The sequence below is a fragment of the Tenrec ecaudatus genome, chromosome 5 (genome assembly GCF_050624435.1).
Source record: "Tenrec ecaudatus isolate mTenEca1 chromosome 5, mTenEca1.hap1, whole genome shotgun sequence".
NCBI classification, from domain to species: Eukaryota; Metazoa; Chordata; class Mammalia; order Afrosoricida; family Tenrecidae; genus Tenrec; species Tenrec ecaudatus.
In genome coordinates this window covers 59,586,073-59,607,117 of record NC_134534.1, presented here as the reverse complement: position 1 = coordinate 59,607,117, position 21,045 = coordinate 59,586,073, and the positions used below count along the sequence as shown (strand labels likewise).

At 39.6% G+C, this 21,045-nt stretch overlaps 1 protein-coding gene across 1 annotated transcript in view; it reads right to left on the bottom strand.

Annotated features, from left to right (window-relative positions):
- Window positions 1-2,975: 2,975 nt before the first annotated feature.
- The window catches only part of IL7 (interleukin 7), a 29,667-nt gene continuing 11,597 nt past the window's right edge, over window positions 2,976-21,045 (bottom strand). The window contains exons 2-5 of the mRNA XM_075550640.1: window positions 11,001-11,081; window positions 9,492-9,623; window positions 7,009-7,062; window positions 2,976-3,866 (exon numbers count right to left, since the gene is read on the bottom strand). Of these exons, the coding sequence (XP_075406755.1) occupies window positions 3,747-3,866; window positions 7,009-7,062; window positions 9,492-9,623; window positions 11,001-11,081 (387 nt within the window). The 3' untranslated portion in view covers window positions 2,976-3,746. The remainder of the gene's footprint in view (window positions 3,867-7,008; window positions 7,063-9,491; window positions 9,624-11,000; window positions 11,082-21,045) is intronic.

Genomic DNA, 21,045 nt, shown 5'->3' with positions numbered 1-21,045 from the left:
TGTGTTAAGGCATGCTGCTTCTGGTGGAGGAACAAGTGATTCTTCGTGGAGGGAATGAAAGCGAAAGGGCAAAAGTTCTGAAAGGGAAGCCCTGGGGAATTGGGAGAGGAGTCCACAGGCAAGTCAGACCTAACTACCGGCCTCCCGCCTCCCTGGGCCTCAGAGGCGTTAAGATGACTTTGCATTGTAGTTCTGCAAAGCCAAGGAGGGGTGTTGAAGAGGGACGGCCATAATCTCGTGTAAACACATTATTGATCAAATCCAGTATTCTGAACCCTCAGCTTGTAGAAAGAGATCACACTATAGAACGGACAGTTGAAGCAAACTGAGACGTGCCTTCCCTCCCTGACACCAGCACCAAAAGTGTAGAGTCCTCATTCCACGGAGTCCCCTGGGTCCCTTAACCCCCTCCTGTCGTCACCAGGCAGCTTCCCCTTTTGTCTGCTCTCCTAGAAGACATCTCTGGGGAGGGATTAAACCTACTCTGTGTTTACTGGCCACAGATCAAAACCCCTATTTCCAAACAAGGAAATATTCACAGATACCAAGGGTCAGGGCTTCCGCATATTTTTGGAGAGGATACTGTTCAGTTCACAAAGCCTTGAGAAAGAAAGGTCAGTGTAAGGGTCATGTAGATTAGAGCTGGCGGAAATTGGAAATTCCCAAATAGATGCTGCTGTTGGCCTCCACATGATTTACTCGTCTGCCAATGCTCCCTATTATTTGGCACAATATAGTAGAAGAGACAGGTGCATTCGTAATTGTAGAAAAAGTAACTCAACAAGTACTAAGACAGGGATAGATAAGACACTCCTTTGCATTTTTTAAAAACTGTTTTACTGGGAGTCAATACAGATATCATATCCTTCCATAGTTCAATCCCATCGAGCAGTATTGTACAATGGGTACCACTATCAGTTCAAAGTCTTGTGTTCTCGTGAAGAATTTTACTCATAATTATCTCCTCCTCAGAAGGATCTTCCTTGGCACCTTACCAAAACCCTTCACCCTGTTCCACCAAACTGCCTCATAACATCCTTTTTCCCCCCATAGAATTTCTTTTCTGAAAATAATATTGTTCCGTTTCTGTGGACCATTGCCTCTCTTGGAAACACCATGAAGGTAGGGATTTTATGTGCTTTTTTGTTGTTGCGCTCGTAGTTTCAGAACAATGTTTTCTTAATAAACATCTGGTAGCTTATTGAATCATCTATTTTTTCAACTCATGAAGCAGTCTGCTTTCAAAAGTTGGAGCTTTTTCTTTAATCCCTCACTTGGTTATGATGAGATTAAAGTCAACTTTGTTATCTAATTTATTGTGAGGAAAATTAGCAGCTGTTACTCACACAGAAAGTTTTCATCAGCCAACCCATTTAGTTTGCTCATGGCAAGAGACCCGTCCATTTCCTTTCTCTCTTATTCAGCTCAAGACATGCCAAAAAAGAGCAGATAATATTATTTTGTACTTGCCTGGAAGATCTTTCTGGTGGTATTAAAAAGCTGTCGCCTCATCTGCCGGGCTGTCCTTCAAAGAAATTCCTTCCATTTCTCATAGTAGCTGCTGAACCAAGCATATGAGGTCCTTCTCCAGGGACTGATCTCTCATGACAACATGTGCAAATCTTGTGAGAAGAAGTCTTGCAATTCTTGCCTTCAGGAGCATTCTAGTTGTACTTTTTCCAAGACAGATTTGTGTGTTGTTTTGGGCAGTCAATGGCTCTTTCCATATTTTTCTCCAGCACCATAATTCAAATGCACCGATTCTTCTTTGGTCTTCTTTATTCAGTGTCCAACTTTTATGTGCATATGAGGTTTGGGTCAGGTGAACCTTAGACTTCAAAGTAATATCCTTGCCTTTCAATACATTTTTTTTAATTTGATTCTTTTTTTTGCCTTTCAACCCTGTAAAGAGGTCTTGTGCAGCAGTTAACCTTTTGACTACTACTTCCATGAGTATTGATTGTGAACCCTTGACAACTTCAATATTTTCTCTGTTCATCAAAATGGTACCTATTGGTCCAGTTGTGAGTATTTGGTCTTGTTTACACTGAGCTGTACTCCATGTTGGAAATTGAATTACATCAATTGCAGCAGGGCAATGACAAGGAGCTGCTAGAGGTTCAGGACAGATTCACAAGAGGAGATATTTTTGCTGATGTCACATATACAGGCTGAAATCAGAGGATGCAAGAATGATCTTTACTTGTGTTTTATTGACTGTACAAAGGTATTTGTTTGTGCGTTTCATAGCAAACTCTGGATAGCCTTGAGAGAAATGGAATTCCAGAACACCTGTGCTCACAGGGAACCTGTATGTAGTTCAAGAGCCATTTGTGCAAACAGAACACTGTATGGTTTAAAATCAGGAAAGATGTGCATCAGGGTTGAACCCTCTCACCATACTCATTAAATATAAATGCTGATCAAATAATCAGAGAAGCTGTCTTATACTAGGAAGTATGTGGCATCAGAATTGGAGGAAAGCTTGTGAACAACCTTCAAAATGCACATGATACAACCTTGCTTGTTGAAAGTGACAAGGACGGGAAGCACTTGCTGATGAAGACCACAGATACCGAGTACGCATTGCAGTTCCTTATAGTGACCGTAGGACAGAGGGAAATTGCTCCTTTGAGCTTCTGAGACTGTGGATCTTTAAAGGAAGAGACAGTCTCATCTTTCTTCCCCAGAGTGTCCGGTGCTTTTGAACACAGCCAGAACTCCTTGGGAGTTCACACAGTGATGCAATTTTACAAAATCTACTCTTAGGAAACCTGTTGGGATCATTAAATGCATCTGACAGGTTAGTGCAAAGGCTATTTATTATCAAAGGAAAATCTCATCCAAAGTAAGCAATTTCTTTTGTAATACAGTATGAAAATATTTTTATATACAGATATAGTGTCAAAATTAAATATCCATATTGTACGGAATAAACGGTCAACATATATTATTCTCTTAAAATATACCTCAAAAATCACAAACTCAAAAAAAAAGCACAAACTCATTTAGACAAGTTTGTTATACATAAATGACAAAAGTAACTCATCAGTCCTATGATTGAGCTTCCTTACAAGAGACAGCATTCTGTTTTGTGAAATCATCTTTATTTTCATTTAAATACAGTTGATATATCATTTACTGAAGGCACTGTGTTACACTTTCATGTTTGAGTACATCTCTTGATATCTCTTTAACATATCTTGGACTCCTTTATATTGTTAAAGCTGTAAGGTATATGGCTTGCATGTTTTAATAACTGTTAACCCTGAAGTATTTCCAGCCAAGAAGATGCGAATTTCCACTGTAAATGTAATGCACCAATACAGAGTGAGCCATAACATTATGTTGATAATTAAGCAATGTTCATTTTGAATCCATCCCTACACGTATAGTACTACCTAGATTAGATCCTTCCCGCTGAAATGTCCAAACACTTTGATAAAGTATTATTGCAACTGGTACCTTATGTGGCTTGTCTTATACAAAATCAGTCCAGGATTAACAGAGATCGATCTGTTCCCACTTGCATAAAAATAGAGCATGAGCTGCAGCATTTGGCTTACATGGTTAATGTCCATCTTCTAGTATGACCACATGGAATGTTTCAACAGTTGTCGTCCATTTTAATGAGGAGGCATTGGGAAGCGTCTAGGAGGTGTTCTGTCTCCCATAAAACTGCACGAGCAAATCTTTGACCAACTCAATTGAAGTTCATACATTTCTAGATTGCCGCTCCATATTTTTCAGGGCTCTTTAGCGCCCTTCAAAATTTTATTCCAACAAGTTTTTATTTTGTCTAGTAGTATCCTTAGAAAACACAAGTCGTTCGGTCTTTTCTGTTCCTTCAACAATTTATTCTCTTCCTAGATAAATATATACAAAGGTGTTATTACATTTTCATAAACATTATTTTTAGTACTTAATCTATTTTTAACTATCTTTTTTGGGTAACTGCTTTAATATCCATCATGGTTGGTCTTATAAAAAATATGATACAAAGCTTGGTGTCATGAAAGAAAGTCTCGTGGAATGTTTTCAACACTGGTGACGTCTAGACACTAATTTTGATGACTGAAGTGTGGGGAATGCAAGGAGGATGTGTACATAGGGTTAATGCGAGTGCTATGTCAAGGTGGTTGCTAGTTTCACACTACAATTGGAGACACACTAGTACTGTTTAAATAAGAGATTTGTCGATTTGCACTGGAGGGTTTTCTATTTAAGTTTTAATATTATTCCTTCTCAAACAAAGCAAAACAAAAACCATAAAACCAAACTCACTGTCGAGTCACTGCTGACTCATAGCGATCCCTATGGGTTTCTGAGACAGTTCGCTATTGACAGGAGCAGAGCACCCAGTCTTTTTCCCCTGAAGAGCTGCTGGTGGATTCGAACTGCTGACCATGTGGATCATAGCTCAATGTGTAACCACTATGCCACCAGGACTCCTATTATTCCTCTACTAAGGACAAATAAAAACACATGCACACACTGAAACATGGAAAATGCAAGTTTAGTGGAAGTAATAACGCTGAAAGGCTTCATTGAAATTTATCAGAAGGACCTGTGTCCTTTATATAATGAGATACTGGTTGAGCCTGCACCCCAGGGCTTACTCAGGCATGTGGCCTTCATCAGAACCTGGAAGATGCCTGCCTCGTAAGCTAACTTTCCGTATCTGATAGAATCATAAAATCTTACAGAAAGTGGAGAAATACAAGGGAACACTGCAATGAAACTCAATTGATACAAGTCCATCAAGAGGTTCCGCGGAAGAGAAACCTGGAGATCCATTTCTGACAAAGCAGCCATTGAAAGCGCTATGGAACAGGACCTGCCTATCACCAAGAAAGGAGCAGGCATGTCCTTTGGACCAGGGGACCCTGTGCTGAGATGCCCTAGAGCCCTGGGAAGATTGATGCCAGGACACACGGAGATGGCCAAGGAGTGCCCAGCACACAGATAGTGAAAGGAGGCAAGGACCTTCTCTAAAGCAGCCTTCCCCTGAATTCATGCTTTTGCCCTCCTGACCTGTGAGAGAAGTTTCTGCTCGTTAGAGCCCCTTCCCTCCAACCAAATGCAAACCCCAGGCCTTGGGGAGCACTGTTCTCTGACACGCAGAGGGTCACCACGGGACCAAATTAACCCGAGGGGACTGGTTTATAATATACCCCTGAGACTACGAGGCTCATAGGAAGGAGTACAGCTGATTCGTGCAGAAACCAGTCGCTGTTCAGTAGAGTCTACCCCATGGTAAACTGATCCTGGGAGAGCAGAAGTGGGCACCATTCCAATTTTCAATAACCGACTTTTCAGAATCCTCAGGCCTGTCTCCCGAGGCACCTCTGGGTGGACTTTAAACCACCGCCCTTCTGACAGCAGCCGAGCACTCAACTATGTGCACCACCCAGGAACTATAGGGGTAGCAAAGGTCAGGGGATCTCTCTCAGATAACAATCAGCGACTGGGTGTTTTCTGGGTCAGGTATTATGGTCAGTGTTATATGTACTCTAGATCGCTGTATCTACTTAATAAACCTTATAAACTCAATTCTATCACCTGACTTGACAGATGAGCAATTGCACTTCAAAGAGATAAATACCCTGCCAAGATCACATTCCTAAGCAGTAGAATGATTGGATTTGATGTCCAATTTTGTCCAATCTAGACACCTGCATATATGAGTATATTTTTAAATTAGGACACAAATTAGGATTTCTAATACATAATCATTTTAAGCAAACATTCCAAAAATTAGAGGATAAATTTCAAAGATAGAGATAGAGAGAAGTATCAATTTTTAAATCAGGTTCCAGGACTTTTTATTAAGTACACACTGAAATTATTTGACTGAGCATATTTGAAATATATAAAGTCATGTCTTTCCCTAAGACGTCCAGAATAAGTACTCATTAAAAAGGAAACTTTATTTTTACTGCAATCCTGGAAATATAGAAATTACCTCCCTTTTCTAAACTTTCTTTCCAAATGCTTTTACCCAGAAGTCCTCAGGACATCCACACAGCTCTTAGCTCATGCATTCATTTCAAAAGTTCCCTTTCAACTTAAATTCTTAGGGTTTCTGAGTCCAGGGACATGCAGCCTCACATTGATCCTCTGAGAAGAGTAAGGGATTTCCCGGTTCCACATGTGTATGAAGCCTGCCTCGTGGTGCATTGGACCCCTATCAGATCCAAATTCAGTAGCTGATTGGCAGGAGAAAGTTGAGACTGTCTACTCCCGTAAAGGTTTCACCCTGAGAAATGCTATGTGAGATGGTTATGTGTCAGAGTCACTCGACGGCAGATTTGTAATGTATAGAAGTATGTATATTAGCCAGAATACTGCCATTGTTTCAATTCCCACTCATGCCTATACTCTAGGACAGAGTAGAATTTCTCCCAGTTTCCAAGGCTGCTGTACATTTCAATGGAAAAAGCCTGCCTCATTTTTCATTGCTGGACTAGCTAGTGAGTTGGAACCACAGAGCTTTCTGGAACGAACCCAATGCTTAACCCATTGTAATAGCAGGGCATAACTATGGTAGTACCAGGCATGCGTGTATATTGTATCAAACTCGCAGTCACAGCCATCAAGTTGACTTGCATCTAGACTGCTAACTATACTGAGTATCAAATGGGTGCTTGCATTGATGTACATTTCCTTAGTAAGTAAAAAAGTATATGTTTCCTAGTTTATTTCTCCTTTATAAATTGTTTGTGTCTTTTAGCTATATTCTACTGAGGTGATACTGTGGTGGTTTGAGTGCGGCTGTATCTGAAATTTTCCCTAGTTTCTTTAATTTTAAAATTCTTCATTAAAAGGGTCACAGATATTAAAGGGACCATCCCACTCATTTTATTAATATTATAATGAATATTTTCATAACCAATCACCGAGAGGAGAGAAAAATGAAAGAGAAACATGAGAGACTGAGTTAAATGAATAACTGATGAATAATTATAAAAACATTACGCAATAAAAAAATTATGCAATCACTCTCACCAAATTCTTAGTGGGTTGGGCTTCACCCGAGGGAGATAATTTTCTTTCTTTTACCTTTAAAAGAAAGTAACATACACAATATGGAATATTACTAGTTTATTGATTCTCCAATTAATTATAATAGCTATTTTTATATTACTATCCATTCACTTAGTTCATTTGAGAATCTGTCTTTAGTTCCTGATTGGTAGAATGGTGCATACAATTTCATTTTAACTAGGGTCTCAGAGGCAGGAAGCAAGAGAGGTTAATTCTCTGAATGCCCTGGATTGCTAATTTTTCAAGTATGCCAGGTACTATGTTAGTTGCTGTGAGGAGTATGAAAAATTAACATAAAAGGGTATATTTAAAGATATCACACTAGCATTTAAGTAAATGTGACTAAAAGTTAGCGAAAACTAGCCAAATGTTTTATTAAGTTTCACTCATTAGAGGCAAAACAAAATTAAAACAGCAACAACCTTCGCTTATAACATATCTGCCTCATGAACAAAATTCAACATAGCTGACTATCTACTTTAATATCTCACCTTATCATTTCAAGAAAAAGGTGGAGAAAAAAACAGGTTAAAGTTATAATACAATATCCTTTATTCATGTGAATTATTGATGTTGATTTTGTTTCTGCAGCACATTGCTTCTGAAGCAATGTGATCCGTGCAAAGCTTAAAGTATAAGAGAGAAAATTGCAAACAGATAACACCACTGTGTCCCTAATTCCTTCCTGGGTCACTAGGTGACATCATTAGTCTGGTTGGCCCTCTCTTCAGTTGACTCAAACGCGAGGTTAATATTCAGCATAGTATGTCCGGCAGTCACTACTAAGCACCTGGAATATGCAAGTTAGTTACATCAAGCCTCTCTGCCATCAGGTTTCTAATCGAGACTGTTCTGAATGCAGAGCCTAGGGAAGAGCACAGAACGGGCAACGGGCTTGGCACATCTAGAACACCGACAGACCGACTTAATGAAACAGTGCTAAATGAGGCTATCCAAGTTATATAAACTTTATTCTTATCACTGTCAATGAGGTTCAAAAATAACCTTAGCAATTTTACCTTCTGTGAAAAACCATTGGCATCCAAAACCAAACCGAATGAAACCCTTATATCATGAAAATGTTAATTAAAAATCAGATTAATTTTTGACTTTGTATGATACCCAGTGTAATCCTTGAAGAGGATGGTGATGATGATTATAATAATACATTGTAACATCTATTGAAGCTCTTTTGGCACTAAGCATTTTACAATAATTATGGTATTTAATTCTTTCAACATCGTATAATGAATATGCCATATTTCTCATAATTTTGCAGATAAAGAAACTGTTGTCCAATCCCAAGATAGTGTCTTCCAAAGTTTGTTTTATATTTTTATTTCACAAGTAGAGAAATATTATTTTTATCAGAATAATTAAAGAAAAAAGTAGAAAAAGTTTGACACTATATGTTCACCTTTAGCGTGTAAAATATTTGTTAGGATCTACTTGATTATCTGTTATCATGGTTAGTTCTTATAAATGTGGGCACATATGAATTAAAATAGGTTTTAAAGGTAAAAAAATTACTCCTCTCCACCTAATATAAAGTGGATATAAATGTTACATTTGGATATAATAAATAATAATTAAGATTGTATAAACTATAATTATATAGTTAAATTAGGGTATAAATACTATCCTAGTCACCTAGGAAATTATCATGGCAAAGAAGTATTCTTCCCTTTGTTTTTTTCTCCCTTTTCATGAACTACTCAGCAAGAGATGAATTGATGTTTTCATCTTCTAGAATTAAGTAGGCATATTTCATCTCTAAACTACATTAAATAGTTGGAATTCTATGAAAATGGAAGTGGCCTACATCGGAAGAGCGGACAGTGGACAGTCTTTACCACAGTCAGAGGTTCAGTCTTTACCACAGTCAGAGGTCAAGTCTTCATCACAGTCAGAGGTTCAGTCTTCAACACAGTCAGAAGTTCAGTCTTTACCACAGTCAGAGGTCCAATCTTCATCACCATCAGAGGTTCAGTCTTCATCACAGTCAGAGGTCAAGTCTTCAGCACAGTCAGAGGTCCAATCTTCATCACCATCAGAGGTTCAGTCTTCATCACAGTCAGAGGTCAAGTCTTCAGCACAGTCAGAGGTCAAGTCTTCAGCACAGTCAGAGGTTCAGTCTTCATCATAGTCAGAGGTTCAGTCTTCATCACAGAGGTTCAGTCTTCGTCACAGTCAGAGGTTCAGTCTTCACCACAGTCAGAGGTTCAGTCTTCACCACAGTCAGAGGTCAAGTCTTCATCACAGTCAGAGGTTCAGTCTTCATCACACTCAGAGGTTCAGTCTTTACCAGTCAGAAGTTCAGTCTTTACCACAGTCAGAGGTTCAGTCTTCATCACACTCAGAGGTTCAGTCTTTACCAGTCAGAGGTTCCGTCTTTACCACAGTCAGAGGTTCAGTCTTCATCACAGTCAGAGGTTGCCGCTTACCTTGCTGGAGCAGTTCAAAAGATCTAATGTGCCTTTTGAAACAATTGACAAGTGGACACCGAAAGGCTCGCTGATATTCATTTTAAGAAATTGCTTCAACTTTCGAGCAGCTCGATAGAGAAACATAGCTTCCTATTTTAGAAAGAAAGTCAGAAAGGATTGTGGTTTAAACAAAATATTATTAGATGATTATAAACTTTCTTTAAAAGCCTAGATTTGTGTCTCTAAGCCATCTCCCACCTCCACCCTAGTGTTCTTTTCCAGTGAATCACATGATTGACCAACATCAGCACGATAACTGTGTAGCTCCTAGATGACAACATGAATGGGGCTGGTTTTCTAATTCATCCGTCTCTTTTCTTTCTTACATATGCAATTTTATCAGCTAAGAGTGCACACGTGACAATACTATTGTAAACAAGTTATCCAAAGGAGAGTTTTTTTGAAACCTACAAAAATAATAGCTATGCGAGGAGCTGATGCCAGGGGCTTAAGTTGAAAGCAAATATTTTGAGAATGATGAGGGCAATGAATGTACGAACGTGCTTTACACAGTGGATGGATGTATGGATTGTGATAAGAGTTGTATGAGCCCCCAGTAAAATGATTTTTAAAAAACAAACAAAATAAAAGCTATGCATGGTTTATTTATCATCATTGAGTTTGTACTTTTTGAGTTATAAGTGACTAGCTGATAATAAAAATAAAGAGCCATAGTCACCTAAAATTCATGTTTTCAGTTATTTAAAACAATAAATAATATATAGAGACATATATAAATGCAGATGGATGTGTAAATAGAGGTTTATGTGATACAGTATAGATAGAGATGATAGAGAAAGACATAATATGGGAAATCATGCAGTTAACTAAACTGTTTCTTTTTTAGAGAACTACCAGAGAATACACTACTCTCTCTACGAACAAACTTGAAGGTTTTGTAAATTGTAATGTTATACCAATGGGAAGTGATAATAGTTTAAAGATAAGCAAATATTGAAAGACAAAATTCAAAATGCCTGAAATCAAGGAATCTAATTACATGTCTGTGTTTATGCAAATAGTCACTTTAATGAGTATTTTCCTGCAAGTATTTAGAAATAAGAGATATGTACATCCTTGAATTCTGCAGTTTTTCTGTTACTTTTAAGGTGAAATTTGAATGTTAAGATAGAAAAGTTCCTAAGCACGGGGTTATTTTTATAGTGAAAGTATACAACTAGACTGTAGTCTGTTATTATATACTATAGTATTATAAATTCACTGCCATCAAGTCAAAGCTGACTCATAGTGACTCCTGGTGGATTTCCCAAACTACGACTGTGGCTGAGGGAGCAGCGAGCTTGGTCTTTCTCTCGTGGAGCTGCTGTTTATAGTACAGTGTATAGTATATGTGGTCTGAACGGGAGTAATATATTGTCAGTAGAATTGTTCGACAGAGGCACAACAATATAAGCATCCATAAAATCAAACTTGAATGACATATTATTTCCAAATAATTATCATTACCTTATTATCATCACATGAGTGCTTTTTTAAAAAGTTAGATTCATTTGTCACGCAATTGCTACCAATTTCTATCATATTATCCTGTAATAAATGATACAAAATAAGACGGTTAAAAGTTAAGACTTTTGTAGTATGTACTAATTATAAAAGTAGCAATATTATAATAGTGGTATTTACCTGTACATTTTAAAGAAAATAACTTTAAACTGACTCAGCTGATTATGTATTAAGAATAGTGTTCTGTAATTGAAGAATAAACAAATAAATTCTCAGATATTTGGAATACCTCTCAACTAAAATAAATCAAATCAATTTGCCATCAAGTGGATTCCTACTGAGAGAAATCCTACACGGGGTTTCTGAGCCTGGAACAGACAGTTTCATCTTTCCGCTCAGAGTGGCTGGTGGGTTTGAACCACCAACCTTGTGATTAGGAGCCAAACACTTACCTAACAGTACCACCAGACATTCCAGTCGCCTTAATTTAATCCTAGAAGTCATTGATAGAATCTGGCTCAATTGAGTACACAGAGAGAAATATTTTAGAGGTGATACTATGTAGGCAAAAAAACCCGGAAAACAACCCAACAAAGGAAAACAAAACCTCCTTGTCATTGAGTTGACTCGGACTTATCTGGCTATACAGGGCGAAGTAACCTTCCATCCATGTGTTTCCAAAGCTGTAGTATTTATGGAGGCATACAGCCACATCTCTCTCCTACAAAACTACTGTGGGTTTGAACTACCAACCTTTCGGGTATTGGCTGAGCATTTGACCATGGTGCCACCAGAGTTGCTAAACATATGGAAAATGTCTTATAAATGTTCAAATCATGAAGTTGAGATGGATTTAAGAAGTTATTCTAATTTCTTTTCATATCAAACAGCACAAAGGAAATTTAGATTAGAATTCAGGGAACGTCACTTGATAATGAAGGTAAACTTAGATTTGGTTCTACAGTGTTTTCTAACAATTCAGTTTATCTGAGATGACTTAGGTAAAAGTTTGCTTTTAACAGTGTGACTGGATGTGTGTGGATCATAAACAAAGAGGGGGTAAGGCAGATGGCAATGTTTCTATTTTTGTTTTCTAGGGACTATAATATAAAAAGATGGGATTACCTAAGTCAAGAATTAGTTGGCATATTAGGACAAATTTACTAAAAATACAGGCGCCCTGGTAGTGCAGTGGTTATGCATTGGGCTGCGATCAGAATTGTCAGCCATTTAAAACCGCCAGCCGCTTCATAGGAAGAGATGGCACTCTCTACTCCTATAAACAGTTACAGTCTCACAAACTCTTGGGGCAGTTCTACCTTGTCCTATAGGGACACTGTGGTAGTTACATAATTTCATGTCAACCTAAAGATACAGGAAAGTGCAGGGCTGGTATTCAACCTGTCCATCAGGCCTGATGGTGGCTCCTTGTGGGTGTGGCCTTCTTATAAGGAGGGCCTGGGAACCTCTCCTTTTCTCTCTGCATCCACTTTCCTGCTAGCTTACTGGTTGCTGCCAGGGCCTTGGATGCTTCCACTGCCATTGGATCCTTATGACTGCACCCACCAACTTGTGATATTCCTCCATTCTGTGTCATTGCCCTTGACTGCTAGAGTCTGCAGAGGGACTTATGAACTACTATCAGACGTTTGGACCCGAGTTGGACTGGTCTGGGATGTTATCTTGATCTATAATTACTTATTAATACAACACTCTTTCTTATACATATTTGAATGTCACTGGATTTGTTTCTCTAGGCAACCTGGCCCAGAACAGTCACTGTGAATGGGCAATGACTCGATGGCTGTGAGTGCAGTTTTCCTAAAGATACAGATTCTCTTGTGAAAAGGGACAACCTAAGCAATCTAGCAATTCCATGAAATCAGAGCTTCTAGAAGGACTTAAAGCAATTTAGCAAAGACACAGGCCAAGAAGTGAAACAAGGGCAGGGTTTAGTCACAGGTTTCCAATCTTTATTAGTCCCTGAGAGAAGTGGGTCCACTGTGAAAAGCACCAATGATCTCGGAGATAATCCTGACTATTTATTTTTAATCAATCATTTTACCGGGGCTCTTGCAGCTCTTCTCACAATGCATACCTCAATTGTATCAAACACATTTGTACATACGTTGCAATTTTCATTGTCAAAACATTTTCAGCTCTTTTTTCCTCCCTACCCCACCCTCCCATACTCATAAATTCTTGATAAATAATCAATTATAATTATTTTTATATCTTACACCATCCAGTGTCTTACTTCACCCACATTTCTGTTGTTCATCTCCCAGGGGTGGGTGGTTAATACGTTGATCATTGCACTTGGTTCCCCGTTTCTTCCCCTTCTCCCTCCACCTTTATGGTATTACCACCTTCCTTCATGGTATCACTACTCCCATTACTGTTCCTGAGGGATTTATCTGTCCTGGATTCCATGTGTAAGGAGCTGTTATCTGTACCAGTGTGCATGCTCCAGTCTAGTTGAATTTGTAAGGAAGAGCTGGGATCGTGATTGTAGAGGTGGGGGAGGGGGGCATTAAAGAACTAGAGGAATGCTGTGTGTTTCGTCTGTGCTATGCTGCACCCTGGCTGATTCATCCCTTCCTTGTGACCCTTCTGTGAGGGGATGTCCAGTTGTCTACAGATGAGCTTTGGGTCTCCACTCTGACCCCCATCATTTGTCTCAATATAATTGTTTGTTTTGGGTGTTCTGATGCCTGATACCTAATCCCGTGAACACCTTGTGATCACACAGGCTAGTGTGCTTCTTCCCTGTGGGCTTTGTTGCTTCCCTGATTGATGGCCACTTGTTTAACCTTACTTTAAACATCTACATATGAAGGTAAGTCAAAAAGTATTGCAACAGATCACTGAAACTGTTATTAATCAAACATATTGAATTCGGAAGCTATTGCTTCTCCACATATCCTCTATCTAGGTCTACACAATTATGACAGAGAAGTTTCCATCTCTATAACTGTTCTTCAAAAAAAGGCTGCTCACTTTGATTTATACCATGGCAATTTTGATATCCTTGAGTGGCTCAAAATGTGTTCCTTTGAAATATTCTTTGAGTTTAGGAAACAAGAAGTCTAAAGGGGCATGATTAGGCCTGTAGGTGCATAGGATAAACTCTCCCAATGAAATTCTCTTATGGCAGCCCTGGCCAACCTTGGAAAATAAGCCGGTTCATGGTGAATTTAACCTGCCCAGTAGATCAGTTAAACACATTCTGATTTGATTAAATGGTAATAGCAATATATTCTTATTTATCTACCTACTTTCAGTTTTACCTGTAGGGATTTGTGTCTGAACACACAGTCATAACTTAACCATTTGACACATACTGAAGACCAATGTCCAATGTCCTCTGCCATGCCTTAGGGGGAAGTAAAGATAAGAGAGGCAGAGCCCCAATCTACTGTGTTATTGATAGCACGGTGGACGCTCCACTCTCTGGGCATGCTTAAAGCACATCTTGTCTTTGGGAAAGTATGCTTTTTCAAAAAGAAGCTATGTTAGTACTAACCACCCAGTCATACTGTGAGTACACCAAATGCCTAAGATGTAGTGTTGATAACTATTCTCAATTATCATAGTGACTGTAGAGCATAGGGTAGGACTGGCCCTGTAGGTTTCTACTCTTTACAAGGGTAGAAAGCCTCATCTTTCTCCCAAGGAGAGACAGATGGTTTTGAACTGCTCACCTGGAGGTTAGCACAATGAGCGAACCCCTATCACACCAGGACTGAGTTGGAGTCGACTCAGTAGCAGTAAATTTGAGTTTTGATTTGCTCTTTTATTATCAAATTGCCATTAGACCTATTCCTGAATAAAATAGTGGAGAATTAATATTTGTTTAATGAATCATTTTGCTATTGACTTTGATTTAGCTGGAATCAATCACAAAATAATCTTCAAAAAATATAGATCATTTAATTTTTCCCATGTCATTTGCACCTAACGAACATCAAAAACCGAAGCACTTGCCAAGATGGCTGACACAAGGTCCGGATCCAATTCTATTTGCTAACAGCGCCTGCTTTTCCTCTCCAGATAATGTAAACTTGGCTTCTTCCCACTCTTGTGCACGTGGCTTTGGACCTCTGTGAGTGGGACCAGAAGGCCCTGGCCACATTGCAATCTTTTTTAAAAACAAAAACTGACCTGACACTTATCCCAAGCCACTATTAATCAATCAGAATTGGGGGCAGGAATGTGGTGTAGCCACTCTTGGTGGATGGGGGTAGGGGTCAGGAATGTAACTGTAGGAGTTTTCTCAGGATGTTTCAGGAAGAAAATGGCCAAGAGTAGAGTTGTTGATAATGTACCAACCTTGTGACGGTGGCCATGTACCCCGCCACCGCCCCGCTCTAATGTAAATGCCGCCGCCCAGCTCTAATGTAAATGCCGCCGCCCCGCTCTAATGTCAAGGCCGCCGCTCATCCTGTGCTTTGAAGAATTTGTTAAGTTCTGCTCTTCTGTGGCTTTCACCAGTTCACAAATACAGAATTTCTTTCAGCACATTTCTTGGCGTTTACACCAGCAGAATGAGCATGACTGCTCTTCGACAGTTCTTGGTGTTCTATATGTGGGATAGGAAGGCACACTCTCTTTGGCAGCTCCTGAGACATTGTGAATATGGGGTTCCAGATACCATTAGAACAGTTTGGATTTGCCATTCCCCTTGGATTCTGAGCAATTCCCCCCAGCAAAAAGCCTCTCAAATTGAGCACCATGTATTTGCTAAGGTGTTCTTCAAGATTTAGTGTGGATTTCCTTTAATACTTTCATTTTCAATCCATGCTCTGAATATTTTGATGTATTTATTGCCAAATTTATTTTGGCATGACTGTTACCAAATCACTCGCACGTATAATAAGCTGCAAACAAAAACACAGGCAGGATTTACTTAAAACCTTTTAGAGAGGTCCCTGGTCAAAAAAGTCATTAAAGTTTCCCAAGACAGGATAAGCCAGACATGAAATGGGCCAGAGCACTAAACTGCCTTCTGGTCACAAGCAAATATTCACACAACTGAAGGTTCACATTAGTTCAAGAAAAAGAGAGTTCCAATCCCAATGGCAAACCCTGGCAAGATTTTAGCAGGGTAGAAGTTTCAGCCAGTAGAAGTTAATTGGAAATCACTTTTCTTCTTTGGTGTCCAATAAAGTCTCAAGGCACATTCAGGTTTGATAGCACGTGCAGGTCACTGCATGAGTCGGATGAGAAATATTGGCTCCAAGACTCAGGTACTGGTTCGGAAACTCACAGAAGCAGTTCTCCACTGTCCTACAGGGTTGCTATGAGTTGGTAGTGACTGAATGGCCGTGTGCATTTGTTGTTTTTAATTTGATAGAGAGGAACTGAAGGCCACATGAAATAATTCTCGAAGACTAGTGACTTCATTGTAAATGTTTTCTAAACCACACGTGTGTATGTCTTCAGATGGAATATTCAGAAGTCAAGCTGATGGCATCGGTGGGAAGAGCAAGCGCTCCATCAGCAGCGCACCATCAGCAGCTGAAATGAATCCGGGGCTGCCTGTGCAGCAGACCGCTAATTGCACATAGATAAGTTGAAGTTGAAGAAAATTAAAACAAGTCTACTAGAACCAAACTATGACCTTGTGTCTATCCCACCTCAATATCGAGAATATCTCAACATCAGATTTGACTCCTGGGACACTTATACCAGAAGACCAAAATGTGGATGACGTAAAAAAGCATCATGCATGAAGAAGCAAACGGTCATTAAAAAGACAAGAAAGAAAATGTCAAAGTAGTTGCCAGAAGAGACTGATAATTGCTCTTAATCATCAAGTAGCTAAGGCAAACAGAAGAAATGATGAGATCATAGTTCCGAAGAGAAAGTTTCGAAGGGAAGCAAGAGAAGAAAGACCAAAAGCATTACAATGAAATGTGCAAAACCTGGAGTTGGAAAACCAAAAAGGAAGAACGCATTCCGTATATTTAAGCTGAAAGAACTGGAGGAAAAAATCAAATCTAAAGTTGAAATACTGAAAGACTCTATTGGCAAAATATTGAATCATACAGGAAGCATAAAAAAAGATGGAAAAATACCTAGAGTCACTGTACCAAAAAGAACTAGTTGACATTTAACCATTTCAAGAGGTAGCATGTGATCAAGAACCAATTGTATTGAAGAAAGAAACCCAAGCGGCCCGGAAGGCATTCGTCAAAAACAAGGCTCTAGGGGTTGACAGACCACCAAGTGGAATGTTTCAACAAGTTGACGAAGTACTAGAAGAACTCACTCATCTATGCCAAGAAATTTGGAAGACAGCTGCTTCGCTCACTGATCAGAAGAGATCCGTGTTTCTACCCCTTCAGGAGAATGGTGAGCTAACAGAATTGCACAAATGATCATGGTAACACTTTGGGCATGTATACTCCTGATGGCGTGGGCAGTTTCATAGGCGTTCTGAAAATAAACTTGAATGGTTGACCTTTTCGGTATGCATGGCTTTTTTTGGTTTGGTTTTGGTTGACTTAGGTCAAGGGAGTAGAGTAGAAACCACCGCATGCACCACCCTGAGACTAGCAGGACCAGAGTAGATGATGTCTGGCTACTGCCACTGACCACTCTGTAAAAGGTCGCCATAGAGCACCCTAGACAGAGTGGGCAATCATGCGGTCTACAACTACACGTGATAATTCAAAAGCAGTTTTGAGAAGGCTACGGTTTACAGCTGTTGTTGTTAGGAGCCATTGAGCCAGTTTTGACTCATAGCGAACCCCTGTTCAGCTGAGTGAAACACTGCCCGGTCCTCACAACTGTTCTTTTGCTTGAGCCCGTCTTTGCTGCCACTGTATTCACCGAGATGTCCAGGGTGCTCCTCTTTGTCGCGGCCTCTCTGCTTCACCAAGGGACTTCTCTCATGATTGCCTTTTCCTGACAGTGTATCCAAAGTAAGTGAGCTGATTTCTCTCCATCCTTGTCTTTGAAGGGCATTCGGGCTATACTTCTCTGGACATTCCATGGTACTTTGAATATTCTTTGCCAGCACCATGATTCAAAAACATCTATTCTTCGGTGTTCCTTATTTAATGTCCTACTTTAATACAACTATAAAATGATTTAAAATACCATGGTTCGGATCAGGCGCACCTTAATTTAAAAGTGATATCCTTGTTTTTCAACACTTTAAAGAAGTCTTGTGCAGCAGATTTACCCAATTAAGTGCATCATTTGATCTGTTGACTGTCGTTTCCATGAGCATTGATTGTGGATCCAAGCAAGACAAGATCCTTGACCGTGTCTATGTTTTCTCTATTTATCACGGTATTACCTATCAGTGCAGTTGTCAAGATTTTGGAGCGGGAACCCTAAATCTGTTCTTGAATCTCCACGTAGATTCAGCCTCCACTGATTGTTTTCTGACTGTTGACCAGTGTGCTGGTGTCGTGGATAGCAAGTTGGGCTGTAAACACAAGATCGGCAGTCTGAAAGCAAGAGAGGCTCTGCAGGAGAGAGATGACATTTCCGCTGGAGCGAAAGTTTGCATCCTCAGAAACTCACAGAGACAGCTCTACTCTGTCCTATAGGGTTGCTGGGTGTCAGAACTGACTCGCTGGAAGTGATTTTTTCCTTTCTTTTCATTGATCAGCAATAAGAACAGCTTTGCCTTACAGTGTTTGCAGATAGTGTTTGAAAGTAGAATACCACTGTTCCCTACCCAACCCCCCTGGAGAGTGCAGCAATGCCCCCATGGATTTGCCTGGGAGTGCCCCTGATGGAAATTGGGGTACCAAAGAAGCATAATCACAAACTATACCTGACTATCCTTGGTTGGAGAACCTTGAGCCCATCTTGTAAACTTTTCTAATCTGCAGTCGTTTACCTGCACTAATCACAGCATGCTTCAGCTGTTCCCACCCTAACTGTGCTGCCTCCGTCTTCTACCAATGGCAATTTTGTGACTTTCCTTTGATCTCCATGTCTTCTGAAGGGCTTCCATTTCCGTGACTCTGCAGACATCATTAGGTCCCCTTGCTGATGGTCTCCCTCACGCGGAAGGTTTGTCTTTGTATTGCTCTTGCTCTGTTTCAGTAAGTTTGGGCCTTTTTTTTATTTCTTAGAACACAATATAAATTCTAGAACTCAACAACAACAAAAACCACACATCAAAAAACCCTTTTGAAAATCCTGAACTCCGCCCACACGACATCACTTGTCATCATTTTGAGAGTGGTTATGCGTTGGGCTGCCAAACGCAAGGTCAGCAATTGGAAACCGCCTTGGCTCTTGGGAGAAAGCCAGGGCTTTGTAGTCCCTAAAGCGTTATAGTGTGGGCAACCCACAGTTTAGGTAGGTCATGCAGTTGTGTCCTGTCCTTCCGGGATACCAGGAGTCAGAATCCACTCGATGGCAGGGAGTCTTTTTTTTTTTTAGTGAGTTATTCATTCAGGCATCTCCTTCATGAAAATGATTGAGTGTCACATAGATACCTTTTACATACATAAAATATTAGAGTGATAAATGTTGGGACAAATACAGAGTGAAATTCAATAAAGGCAGAAGACTCAGGACAAAGGCTGGATGGAGAATTAAGCCTAACTAGAACTGGAAGCCCAGGGCCAGTCCAGCTCAGCAGAAGTGATGCCTCCCACTTGGCAGCCCCTTCCAGTTCCACAAGCATTTGTTCGTGTAGAGTTACACCGTGAGACGAATCGTGAATTAACCAACACCAAACTTGTAAATCAGGTTCTACATTTCTGCCAGAAGACTTGAGAAATCTTGTTTAATATTTTTGACTTCTCTATTTCTGAGACTCTGTCTTCAATGGACAGGTTTTGATAACATAACATGTTGGGAGTATTTGCGGATACTCCCTTTGATAACATAATGCATTGGGAGTATTTGTGAATAGGACAAGGAGAGCCTGATCCTACATCCCTGTATCCCCTGAAGCCACTCCGCCCATTTTCTTAACACTGCTGGGTTAAAAAAAGGGAAGAAGGGGGTTCTGGAATTGTTCGACTTTAGCATTCATTCTATGAATCTGTTATTTACTGACATTAAATCTAATGCAGTAATATAACAGCCAAAAATATTTCCTACTGAGATTTAGGCTAAAATTCTAAGGTGAATAGGTATGTCACTATTCTTTAAGCATGGTGGGTTAATTACCAAAAGATCTAAGGGCAAAACATAGAACTGCATTAATTCTCCAGTTCGTATTATTCAGAGTAGTCCGAATAAAGCAGACATAAAGTCAATTTATTGTTTCTGTGCTTCTCACTTAACCTGCACCCATAAAACAGCATCTCTTACATGGTGCATCAGGTAGTACATCTGGCAATTTCAGAAATTTAAAGCTAAATATTTTAAAAGCTAATATTGATGATCATCCATTGTAGAGAATTCCAAGGAAACAGAAGAATATCAGTCTGAAATTAGCATAGAGAATGACTCTTCTCCAACAAGACATTTGGAATTAACGTCATCATGAAGGTGCCATGCCTGGTTCTCCACAAGAGTTAGCGAAGAATGCTCGTGAGGATAAGCTTGCACTTTTGAAAATATCTTTACAGAATTTCTTTGATGGGTTTCAATTAAAAAAATGCAACTAATTTAGGAAAAGTCAAAGCATTGCTCTAGTTCCTTAGAAATGCTGCTATCAATGTGGAACAGAGAAGACTGTCACAAAAGATCAACTGATAAACTTTAGTTGTTAAAGCCAATCTTTGTCTTTTTTAAAGTTGTCTATGGATTTGATGCCTTTTATAATTTTTACTGTTTATAGCATTCCCAGCACACCCTAGGTCGAAAACCTGGTGTTTTACCTTTTTGTTGATGGCTGTTAATCAAGGTGTTGTTATGTAAGTTTTGCAGTAGGAAATGGATCCAGGAATTACATGATTCAACAGTTGGCAGCTCTCCTCTGGTAGCAATATTTATACCAAATACCAAGCTACGCGAGTTCTGGAAAGCTGGCAGCATTTTCACCTGCACTTGCCCCAGGGCCCCCGACCACAGAGGTGTCATCTCCTCCTCTGGGCGTGTGAACATGCTAGATACACAGTAG